At 49.4% G+C, this 12800-nt stretch overlaps 1 protein-coding gene across 2 annotated transcripts in view; it reads right to left on the bottom strand.

The window, feature by feature from the left end:
* Window positions 1-12800, bottom strand: part of nbeal2 (neurobeachin-like 2) — a 333597-nt gene that overhangs the window by 51785 nt on the left and 269012 nt on the right. For both annotated transcript variants that reach the window (XM_038808910.1, XM_038808909.1), the window contains 3 exons: window positions 6519-6676; window positions 4646-4779; window positions 562-669 (listed from right to left, as the gene is read on the bottom strand). In XM_038808910.1, the coding sequence (XP_038664838.1) occupies window positions 562-669; window positions 4646-4779; window positions 6519-6676 (400 nt within the window). The remainder of the gene's footprint in view (window positions 1-561; window positions 670-4645; window positions 4780-6518; window positions 6677-12800) is intronic.

Raw genomic sequence — 12800 nt, 5'->3', positions numbered from 1 at the left:
TGGTAATACAATTATACATTAAGGGGTGATGGTTAGATTCTCTCTCGTTAGAAATGTGTGGAACAAAAGTTACTTGTCACTGGTCAGTCTAAGCCTGTACATTATCCAGGTCTTGCTACATTTGGACATGGACTGCTTCAGGATTTAAGGAATCACGAATGGTGTTGAACATTGTGCAGTTATGAGCGAACATCTCCAATTCTGTCCTTATGATGGAAGGAGGTCATTGTTGAAGCAGCTGAAGGTGGGGCCTAGGACTTTATGCTGAGGAACTCCTATAGGGATGTCCTGAGTGGAGATGACTGACCTCTAACCATTATAATCATCTTCCTGTGTGCCAAGTATGACTCCCACTAGTGGAGGGCTTTGCCCCTGTTTCACATTGACTCCAGTTTTGCTAGGTCTCCTTGATGTCAAGTACAGTCACTCTCACCTCACCTCTGGAGTCCAGCTCTTTTGTCACTGTCTGAACCATGTCTCTTTGAAAGAGTTGTCACAGCCACAATGGGTTCTATGTGTCAGTCATTGATGTTCCATTTGAACAGTGCTGCAGCACCTTACCTGAGTTAACCCAGATGCTTTCAGCAATTCTTGGGGAGAGCGGCTGTTGAAGTTGAAGAGATTGGTGGGCCGTGCCCATAGGATCCGTGAGTAGACTTTATTGCGGACCTACATACAGGGGCAAAAGGAACATAATCGTACGGGTAAGTTGTAAGTGACACTTTATTGCAACTGTAGAAATTCCCATTTTAATGAAGGTTTATCAGCCAGCCTGTCAAATGCAATCAGAATATCACAATGCGGTCGATGCAACCTGCACATGTGCAAACCCTAGTTGGACATCTGGGTCAGGATTCTCCGACCCCCCGCCGGGTCAGAGAATCGCCGGGGTCGGCGTGAATCCCGCTAAGCCGTCTCCGGCACCAGAGATTCAGCGGGGGCGGGAATCGCGCCGTGCCTGTCGGCGGGGCCCACCGATCGGCGGGCGGGCCTGTGCCGTGGGGGCACTCTTTTCCTTCCACGTTGGCCATAGCCTTCACGATGGCGGATGCGGAAGTGACCCCCTCCCCTGCGCATACGCTGGAATGATGTCAGCAGCCGCTGACGCTCCAGCAAATGCACGACTTCCGCCGGCCGGCCAAGTCCCTTCGGCCCCAGCTGGCCTGGCGCCAAAGACCTTTCCCGCCGGCCGGGGGGGCGCCAACCACTCCGGCGCAGACCTAGCCCCTCAAGGTTAGGGCTTGGCCCCTAAAGGTGCGGATAAATCCGCACCTTTGGGGTGGCCCGACGCCGGAATGGTTCACGCCACTCCATCCCGCTGGGACCCCCTGCCCCGCCGGTTAGGGGAAAATCCCGGCCCTGATGTCAATACTCATATGTGCATTTGATGGTAAAATGGTAAGGTGAAATGGAAAGTATGCAAATGTATTTAAACTGTTGCAAGTGCCTTACTTTCTTGGTTACTAAATGGTGAGTAAATTTTCAAGTCAACTACATTTATCCTCCCTCTGTGTATGTTTATTTTTCTTTATCCTTCTATGGGATGTGTGAATTGCTGGCAAAGCTAATATTTGTTGCCCATCCCTAATTCCCTTGAACTGAGTGGCTTGCTGGGCCATTTCAGAAAGAAGTTAAGTGTTAACAACATTCATGTTGGTCTGGAGTCACATGTAGGCCAGACCAAGAAGGGAAGATTCCTTCCCTGAAGAGAATTAGTGAAAGTTAACAGTGGTCACCATTACTGAGACTAACTTTCAATTCAAGATTTATCAGTTGACTTTAAATGTTGAACCTGTATTCCTAAAGCATTAGCCTGGGCATATGATGAGGATATGATGAGAAGGAAAAGAGAGGCTTTTAACAAGTAAAAGGGGAGGAAGTCTGCAGAGGCATTAGTGGAGTACAGAAAGTGCTGGATGGAGCTTAAGCAATCAATTAGGAGAGCAAAGAAGGAAAGTGAGAAATGTCTGATTGGTAAAAGTAGGGACAATCCCAAGATATTCTATAAGTATATCAATGGGAAGAGGATAACCGGGGAAAGGGTAGGGCCCATTAAGGACGATGGGGAAAATCTGATGGTGGAGCCAAAGGTCATTGGTTGGGTGTTGAAGGAATATTTCACGGGCTGGATGCTCCAAACATAGGGCTATGTCGCCATGCCAGCGTAAAAATGCTGCCGTTTCACTCCAGACTTTCCTAAAAGAAAATATAGACCAATTCACCCACCTGCAGGGGGCTGGCAGGGACCTGGGGAGCTTCACACAGCTTTGGCTGCGGATACGGGCCCCCACATCTCTGATTCAGAGTCCGCGCAAGAGCACGGCGGCGGCATCCAGCGGCCACGCTGAACGGGATGCCGGACTCAGCCCCCAGACCTGGACTAACAAACAAGGTCCCACCGATCTGCCCTGCTCCATATGACCCGCCCGATCGCCGTCCTGGCCGCCCACAAGGCCTCCTCCCGGTGCTTGATCCCCCAGTCCCCCACCAGGGCAGCCGCGGCCTAAGTCCGCAGCCGCCGCGCGAGTGTCCCGACCAGCCAGAAGTGGTTAGAACCACGCCGTCGGGAATTCGGCCGGTCGGGACCGGAATATCACTGGGAGGTCCTCTGACAATGGCCCCCCAGCTGCGACGCGTAGTTTGCACACTAGCGATTCTCCGGGGAACGGAAAATAGGGGGAGTGGCACCGGGCCCGATTCGGGCGTGAACGTCGATTCTCCATCCCCGCGCTAAACGCGATTTTGGCGTGGGGCTGTGGAGAATCCAGTCCCACATCTGTCTTTACCCAAGAGAATTAGGAGGTTGTTACTGAACTGGAGGAGAGTGGTTGTGAGGTTCTTAAGCAAATTGTCATCGGGAGTGACAAGTATTGGAGGTATTGATGGGCTTATAAGTGGATAAATCTCCAGATCCAGATGAATTGTTGTCCCAGGTTGCTGTGGGAGGTGAGGGAGGAGATTGCCAGGGCTCTGACCACAAGGGAAGTGCCAGAGGACTGGAGAACGGCTAATGTGGTCCCACTATTTAAGAAAGGTTGTGGAGACAACCCAGTGAACGACAGGCCAGTGAGACCCACGTCAGTGGTTGGGAAGCTACTGGAGAAGATTCTGAAGGAGAGAGTCTATCTCCACTTGGAGAGGCAAGGTTTGATCAGGAATAGTCAGCTTGGCGTTGATAGAGGAAGGTCATGCCTAACAAATTTGATTGAATTTTTTGAGCATGTAACCAAGTGTATAGATGAGGATAGTGTAGTTGATGTAGTTTACGTGGATTTAAGCAAAGCCTTTGACAAGGTCCCACATGGGAGGCTTATTTAGAAGGTAAATGCACATGGGATACAGGGTGATTTGATAAGGTGGATTCATAATTGGCTTAGCGGTATGAGACAGAGGGTGATGATAGACGGCTGCTTTAATGTCTGGAAGCCAGTGGCGTACCAGAGGGATCCATTCTGGACCCCCTATTGTTTGTCATTTATATAAATGACAACAGATGACTATGTGGGGCATAGGATCAATAGGTTTGGGGATGACACAAAGATTGGCTGGGTAGTCAACAATGAGCTTGAGTTCTTGGGTTACAGGAAGATATAGGAGGGATGGTCAAATGGGCAGGTAAGTGGCAGATGGAATTTAACCCTGAAAAGTGTGAGGTGATACACTTTGAAAGGAGTATTTTAACAAGGGATTATACGATGAAAGATCCTACACAGGGAAGTTCTGAAGAACAAAGGGACCTTGGTGTGTTTGTCCATAGACCTCTGAAGGCAGAAGGGCAGGTTAATAGGGTGGTAAAAAAGGCATATGTGACACTCGCTTTTATAAATCGGGCACAGATTACAAAAGCAGGGAGGCCATGATGGAGCGGTATAGAATTTTGGTGAGGCCACAGCTGGAGTACTGTGTGCAATTCTGGGCACCACATTATGGGACGGATGTAATTGCACTGGAGTGGATGCAGAGAAGATTCACCAGAATGTTGCCTGGGATGGAACATTTAAGTTATTGAGGTTGGATAGGCTTGGGTTGTTTTCTCTGGAGCAGAGAAGACTGAGAGGTGACCTGATTGAGGTGTACAAGATTATGAGGGGAATGGACAAGATGGATAGAGAACAGCTGTTCCCCTTAGTTGAAGAGTCAGTTACGAGGGGACACAAGATCAAAGTAAGGGGTGGAAGGTTCAAGGGGATTTGAGGAAAAACCTTTTTACCCAGAGGGTGGTGATGGTCTGAAATGCATTCTGTGGGAGGGTGGTAGAGGTGGGTTGTCTCACGTCCTTTAAATGTACCTGGATGAGTACTTGGCACCCCATAGCATTCAAGGCTATGGGCCAAGTGCTGGCAAGTGGGATTAGGTGGGCAGGTCCCACACCTTGTGAAGTGGCCCAACAAGCTACTCAGTTTCATGAAGGCCCTTTACGTACAAGCTTGAGGTGGCAACCTACAACCATCTCATCAAACCAGAGCAATTACAGACATGACATGCCGAATTGCCTCCTAATGGTGTTCTAACCATTCTATGATTCTGTGATGAGATTGGTAATAAATGCCAGCAACACCCATTTCCTGAAAATAAAATTTTAATAAAGTTTCAACCCAAATCCAATTTATAATAAGGAATCTTTTTTTTTAAAATTGTGCTATACCTTCTTTTTGAAGTTGACAAAGTAGTTTGATCGGTCGATGAAAAAGAACTCCAAAGCAGATCTCCTTAGGTTATAGCGTCTGAGATGCAGCTCTTGGAGATGAGACAGGGGACGCTTGAAATCATACCCAATTCCTGAAAGGAAGACCACATTTTTATTTATTGCTGAAAATTCTATTTATCTTGTTCCCTTTTACTCTCCTATCCTGAAGGCCATGATTCAATTGAAGCACAACTCCAGGGGTAATCGTCTGGTATCTTGCCTAATTGGCCATTCTTAATATCTAGTGAAGTTGAGATGTCAACTGCTGCTGGTACTCTTCCACTGTAAGGTCATCACATTGTCTGCCTTAATATTTCCTTATGTGGTTTGGTGACATATTTTGTTTAACAACATTCCTGTGAAATGCCTTTGAATGTTCTACAATATTAAGGAGACTATATAATTAACATTGTAATGCCCGTTACTGGTTATACTTTTCACACAGGATTTGGACAGTTGTGGACTCAAATCCCATTCCAGAGATTTGAGCACAAAGTCCAGGTTGCAACAGTTTAGAGAAGGCTCACCTGTCTTATTCCTGGGATGAAGGGCTTACCTTATGAGGAAAGGTTGAGCAGTTTGGGTCTGTATCAATTGGAGTGAAGAGCAATGAGAGGTGATCCTACTGAACACATACAGTCTTGAGAGGACTTAAGGGGAGTGGTCAGAAGACTTGACAACGTGGATGCTGAAGGGATGTTTCCCTTATAAGAGAGATTATAAGTAGGGGACATAGTTTAAAAATAAGAGGTCTTTCATTTGGCAGTGGGGTTAACGCCACACTCTACACTTCTATAAAGTATAGAGGTAATTTTAAACATTTTAGAAACTGGACAAAGGCTTTCAAATGACTCAAGTCATGGCTGGCTATGACACAGAAAAAAGGAATTTTCTGGCATTCAGAGAAGCTGTCACCTCGTTATCTCTGAAGATATGCTAATGACCCAGTGAGCTACAGAAGACGGACTTCCCAGGGAAGTATACAAAGGCCATTTACATTTTAAAAACCAGGCCTGGTAATGGAGACTACCAGTCTTATAGGAAAAAGGACCCTGAAACCTCTTCTGAAATTGTTATTCGTTGATGCATTAACAATTCCAAAATCCAGAAGAATGAATATACATCCTTTGTCAAAGTCAAAGTGGGGAGGCGGCAGTTACATGACTCCACCCAGCTGTTGGACCTGCAATATTGCCTTGAGAATCTGCAAAGTTGAGTCCGCTATCTTCCATAAACCAAGCTGCAGCTCAGAAAAGGGGCCCTGTCCAGGGTTGAACGCCTAGCCCCATCTACACTCCTGTACCATTACCTACAAAACTAATTAACCTTCCATTGTGGATGTCAGCTCTACTGGAAAATGGATTATCCAGCATCAGTTTCAGCCTGCTGACCTCTGTGAAGGAATGCACCATTGGTCTTTTGATTCTGGACTTTGGACCATATAATTGCTGAAGGAGCAATTCAGCCCATATAGTCTGCAGTAACCCTCTGAAAGAGCACCCTTCCCAGGCCCACTTCCCTGTCCTATCCCCGTAACTCATGTGAACAATAATTCTTATTCTCTCTGTTGCCTTTGCTCTGTACCTCTTTATTTTCTTTATCCCTCCTTTACTGCACAAATGCAAAAAGGTGGGGTGGAGGAATGTTGCAAACCCTTTAACACATTTTGAGTCCATGTATATCAGACAAACCCTCTAAGTTTATCCCACCTTGAGCTTGTTGTGAAGTTATTAATAGAAATTGTATCACACCAAAACTGAGTCATTGAGGGAAGACACATTGGGCTTATTGGAAGAGCAACCAAACAGCAAAGGACTTTTAGGAACCTCACCCTCCTCTGTCTCTTCTTTTTCAATGCTGCCATCATAAAAATAGATGTGCTGTGTAGTGATCTCCAGGCGTCCAGGGATCACTGCGACAATCGTGATCAGCTCGCATTCCTCAGAAATCACCAACTTTTCCTTTTGACTGGGCTCCTCAGGTTCAATTCTGTCAACAGAAAGATTATTTAATGAGCCAGAGTTAGCAAATGAATCCAATTTCTCGATAAAGGATCCATTTTAAACTGAAGCCTAAAGTTGAATGCCTCTGTAACATCAAATAGGTCATAAGCAGCCTGGTGTCCAGCTTGGGTTAAAACAATTGCATTTAGGTTGGATTCGTATGGTGCATAGGTGACAAAAAGAAAATTTTGCATGACGGATACTTAAAGAGTCTGGAACTTGTTCAAGGCAGGAGAGAATTGGTATGAAGTGTATCACTATCATGTGAAGTAATAATATAGATAGAACAAAATCAAAATTGTGAAATTGTAATTAGAAATTGAAGCAGGGCAGCACAGTGGCGCAGTGGGTTAGCACAGCTGCCTCACAGCGCCGAGGTCCCAGGTTCGATCCTGGCTCTGGTCACTGTCCGTGTGGAGTTTGCACATTCTCCCTGTGTTTGTGTGGGTTTTGCCCCCACAACCCAAAAATGTACAGAGTAGGTGGATTGGCCACGCTAAATTGCCCCTTAATTGGAAAACTCGAATTGGGTACTCTAAATTTATTTTTAAAACAAAGAAATTGAAGCAGAAAGAAAAGAGCCACAAAGTCAAGATTAACCGCTGCAATGTTTCATCAACCAGAGTTTAATAAGGACACGGGGAGTCCACACTGAGTAAAAATAAGAACAAAGTTTTATTTACAAACAATATATATATACTCTTCTTGGTCGACCCCTACCGGGTTCCTGCTTGATTGGTGTCTTACTGGCCGGCCTAATATACTCTGGGTAATTGAAAAATCCGCCCCTAATGGGGGGGCTCGTACTCCACAAAGAGCATGGGAAAGACAAGCATTCCCATCCCATAGGTCCAACCACCTTCAATGATTTGCATACATATATCTGCGTGCCTCTCTGTTCCTATACCCACTTTGGTTTGCCTTTATTTTATATTGCTTTTCCTCATTCTTCCTTCCCATATATACCTCTTCACGCTTCTCTGCATTATGTTTAACCTGCCACTTGCCTGCCCATTACACCAGCCTGTCTAAATCATCAAGACAGCATTTGACCTTTGCAGGCAAATTTCAGAGAAGTGTAAAAGCAATATGTTAGTGATAGTGGGGGATTTCAACTTCCCCATATTAACTGGGGAAGCCAAAGTGGAAAAGGTTTAGAGGGAGCGGATAACTTTTTAGGAGGATCTACAAGGGGGTGGTCCTGGACTGGGGGAATTAGCTCAAATGGAAGGGTGCTTGCTTTGCATATAAGAGGTAGTAGGATCGATGCCCACATTCTCCACTTTGATTTTAGGTGGCACGGTAGCACAGTGGGTCGCACTGTTGCTTCGTAGCTCCAGGGTCCAAGGTTCGATTCCCCGCTGGGTCACTATCTGTGCAGAGTCTGCACATTTTCCCTGTGTGTGCTCTTAGTGTCCAAAAAGGTTAGGTGGCATTACTGGGATGCGGGGAAGTGTGGGGGTAAGTGGGGTGCTCTTTCCGAGGGCTACTGCAGACTCGATGGCCGCATGGCCTCCTTCTGCACTGTAAATTTTATGAGTCTATGATTAATTTTTGGTAACAAAGCTGGGCAGAAGGTTGAATTATCAGTGGGAGAACATTTTGCAGACAGTGACCATGGCCGGGATTCTCCCGTACCCAGCGGGGCGGGGGGTCCCGGCAGGACGGAGTGGCATGAACCACTCCGGCATCAGGCTGCCCCAAAGGTGCAGAATCCTCTACACCTTCAGGGGTTAGGCCGGCGCCGGAGTGGTTTGCACCCCGTGGCCTGCGTGGAAGGCCTTTGGTGCCATGCCAGCCGGGACCGAAGGGACTCCGCCGGCCGGTGTGGGTTTGCACATGCGTGGGAGCGTCAGCGGGGGGGGGGGGGGGGGATTCACCTTCACGCCGGCCATTACGGAGGCTTACGCGGCCGGCACGTAGTAATAGAGTGCCCCCACAGCACAGGCCCACCCGTGGATCGGTGGGCCCCGATCTCGGGCCAGGCCACCGCGGGGACACCCCCCGGGGCCAGATCGCCCCGTGCCCCCCCCAGGACCCCGAAGCCCGCCCGCGCTGCTAGATCCCACGTGTAAGGCACCTCGTCCAATTTATGCCGGCGGGACCTGCACAGAACAAACGAGACTTCGGCCCATCGCGGGTCGGAGAATCGCCGGGGGGAGCCCGCCAGAGCTTTCGACAGCCGGGAGGGGGGTCAGAGAATCCAACCCATATCTTTGTTCGATTCAAGGCTGTTAGCAAAAAGGACAACGATGGGCCTGAGATCAAAGTTCTAAACTGGCGGATGACCGATTTTAAGAAGAACAGATATGGGGTGGAATTCTCCCGCCCCATGGCCGGTGGGTTATCGCTGGGACACCGAGCGAGTCCTGCCACGCCGCCCCGGCACCCACACGTGATTCTCCCAACCCCCCCAAACAAGCGCGGCGCAATTCACGGCTGGCCGCTGGGAGAATTGCCGCTCGCCGTTTGTAACTGGTGAGCGGCGATTCTCCGGCCCGGCTGGGCCTAGCGGCCTGCCCAACACGACAGGTTCCGCTGGCGCCGTCCACACCTGGTAGCTGCCGGCGGGATCAGCGCGGGAACATTGGGGGGATGGCCTGTGGGGGGGGGGGGGGGGGGTAGAGAGGGGGGGATCCTGCACAGGGGGGGCCTCAATAGGGGTCTGGCCCGCGATCGGAGGACCTCCTTTCCTCTGCCGCCCCGCAATATCCATCCGACATCTTGCGGGGCGGCCGTGGGGAGGACGGCAACCGTGCATGCGCGGGTTGGCACCGGCCAACCTGTGCATGCGCGGGTGATGTCATTTACTCGACGGCAGCCGCGTGATTTACACGGCTCCGCTTTAATGTGGCGCCAAGGCCAGCGCGCGTAAATGACGCGGCGCCGCTCCTAGCCCCCGGGGGTGGGAGAATAGGGGGCAGGGAGCGGCCTCCGACGCCGGAGTGAAGCACTCCGGTTATCACTCCGACGTCGGGACTTAGGGCGGAATTCTCCGCTCCCCACGTGGCGTGGGAGAATCGTGGGAGGGCCTCCCGACATTTATTACACCCCCCTGGCTCCCCCAGCGATTCCCCGCCCCCCCGCTCGGAAAAATCGCCGCTCGCCAGCCCTTCACGCCCGTTTCAACACGCCAGCAACCACACCTGGTCGCTGCATTTGTGAAACAAGTGCCAGATGACCGTTTGGGGCATCTAGGGGCCCCATTTGGACGGGAGCACCGTGACTGTGCTCGGGAGGGGACAGGCCCGCGATCGGTGCCCACTGATCGTCGGACCAGCGTCCAAAATGGACGCACTCTTTCCCCTCCGCCGCCCGGCAAGATCAAGCCGCCACGTCTTGCCGGGCGGCGGTGGAGAAATACGGCACCGCGCATGCGCGGGTTCGTGCCGTCTGCGCGCTGATGTCATCCGCCCATGCGCGGGTTGGAACCGGCAACCCGCGCATGCGCGGATGACATCAGAAAAGCGCCGTTTCCGCGTCATTTCCTGCGCGACCAGGTCGCGGCCGGGAACGGCGGGGGCCCGCTCCTAGCCCCCCGGGTGGGGTGAATTAGGTGCGGGGAGCGGGCCCCGAGGCCGTCGTGAAGCTCGGCTGATTTCACGACGGCCATCCCGATTTTTATCTGGAGCGGAGAATACTGCCCTTCGTCTCCCGATGGGAGAATTGCGACCATGATTTGGCCAGAGTGGACTGGGAGCAGACACATTTAGGTAAAACTGTGACAGAACTGTGGGATGCATCTGAAGGAAATAAGGCGCGTGCAGGGCCAAAATGTTCCAATCAAGACAAAGGGTGGGACCAACAAATCAAGTGAACCCTGGATATCGGGGGATGTACAGCATTGCATGAGAAAAAAAGGCAGGTTTAAGGCAGATACCGAGGGCACCATACAGCAGAAGCCCTGGAGGCATATAGAATTTGCAAGAGGGAATTTAAAAAGGAAATTGCGAGAGCAAAAGGGGGACATGAAAGGATACAGATGGGTAAAATAAAGGAAAATTCTAAGTTGTTTTACAATTGCATTAGGGGTAAAAGGATAACAAGGGAAAGAGTAGGGCCCAATAAGGACCACAGTGGTAATCTGTGTGCGGAGCTAGAGTAGGTAGGTTCTAAAGGAATACTTTGTGCCAGCATTCACTTGGAAACCACATTGTAGGAGGATGCACTGGAAAGGGTTGCAGAGGAGATTTACCAGGATGTTACCTGGGCTGGAGGGTATTAGTTATGAAGAGACATTGGATAGACTTGGATTGATTTCCTTGGAGTAGAGGAGACTAAGGTGGGATATGATTGTGAGAGTTATAGATAGAGTAGATATGAACAAGCTTTTCCCCTTGGTGGAGGGGTCAATGACCAGGGGGCATAAATTTAAGGCAAAGGGGCAGGAGGTTTAGAGGGGATGTGAGGAGAAACATTTTTACCCAGAGGGTGATGGGAGTTTGGAGTTTGCTGCCTGAAAGGGTGGTGGAGGCAGAGATCCTCTTCACATTTAAGAAGTATTTAGATGTGCACTTGTGATCCCAGGGCAGGCAAGGCTATGGACCAAATGTTGGAAAATTGGATTAGAATGGTTAGATGGTTGTTTGTGACTGGCACAGATGTGATGTGCCGAAGGGCCTTTTCTGTGCTGTATAACTCTATGACGATGACCGAGTATGGCATCAATGATAGCTAACAAAACTGGAGTCAATAGGAATCAAGGGGAAAACTCTCTGCTGGCTGGAGTCATACTTGGCACAAAGGAAGATAGTTGTGGTGGTTGGAGGTCAATCATCTCAACTCCATGACATCGCTGCAGGAGTTCCTCAGGGTAGTGTCCTAAGCTGAACCATCTTAAGCTGCTTTATCAATTACCTTCCTTCCATCATAATGCTAGAGTAAGATGACTTACAACATCAGGTTAAAGTCCAACAGGTTTATTTGGAATCACTAGCTTTCGGAGAGCAGCTCCTTCATCAGGTGAGCTGCACTCCAAAAGCTAGTGATTCCAAGCAAACCTGTTGGACTTTAACCTGGCATTGTAAGACTTCTTACTGTGCCCACCCCAGTCCAATGCCGGCATCTCCACATCATCAGGTCAGAAGTGGGGATGTTCTCTGATGACGGCACAATGTTCAGCACCATTCGCGACTCCTCAGATACTGAACAATCCATGTCCGAATGCTGCAAGACCTGGACAATGTTCAAGTTTGGGTTGCCAAGTGGCAAGTAATATTGGCACCACACTAATGCCAGGCAATGCCCATCTGCACCGAGAGAATCTAACCATTGCCTCTTGACATTCAATGGCATTACCATCACAGAATTCCCCACTATCAACATCCTAGGGGGTTACCATTAATCAGAAACTTAACTAGCCATATAAATTCTGTGGCTACCAGAGCAGACCAAAGGCTAGGAATCCTGTTGCAAACAACTCACCTTCTGACTCCCCAAAGCCTGTCCACCATTTATAAAGCACAAGTCAGGAGTTTAATGGAATACACTCCCTTTGCCTGGATGAGTTCAGCTCCAATAACAGTCAAACAGCTCAACACCATCCAGGATAAAGCAGCCCACTTGAGTGCTTCCCCTTCCACAAACATTCAATCCCCCCCATCACTGATGGACAGTGGCAGCCGTGTGTACCATCTACAAGATGCATTGCAGGAACTCACCATGGTTCTTAGGCAGCACCTTCCTAACCTACTACCACTACCATCTAGAAGGACCAGGGAACACCATCACCTGGAAGTTACCCTCAAAGCCATTAACAGCCTGTCTTGGAAATACATCACTGTCCTTTACTGTTGCTGCGTTAAAATCCTGGAACTCCCTCCCTAATAGCACTGTGGGTACACCAACACCTCAGGGACTGCTGTGGTTCAAGAAGGCAGCCGGTAGGGACCCGGGTTTCATTCCCAGCTTGAGAGTCTGCACGTTCTCCCTCTGTCTTCGAGGGTTTCCTCCATGTGCTCCGGTTTCCTCCCATAAGTCCAGAAAGACGTGCTTGTTAGGTGAATTGGACATTCTGAATTCTCCCTCAGTGTACCCGAACAGGCACCGGAATGTGGCGACTAGAGGCTTTTCACAGTAACTTCATTGCAGTGTTTTACTGTCTTTTCCAG

Source organism: Scyliorhinus canicula, chromosome 10, assembly GCF_902713615.1.
Source record: "Scyliorhinus canicula chromosome 10, sScyCan1.1, whole genome shotgun sequence".
NCBI lineage: Eukaryota > Metazoa > Chordata > Chondrichthyes > Carcharhiniformes > Scyliorhinidae > Scyliorhinus > Scyliorhinus canicula.
Note: the sequence above shows the minus strand (reverse complement) of the source record. Positions and strands in the feature narration are given on the sequence as shown.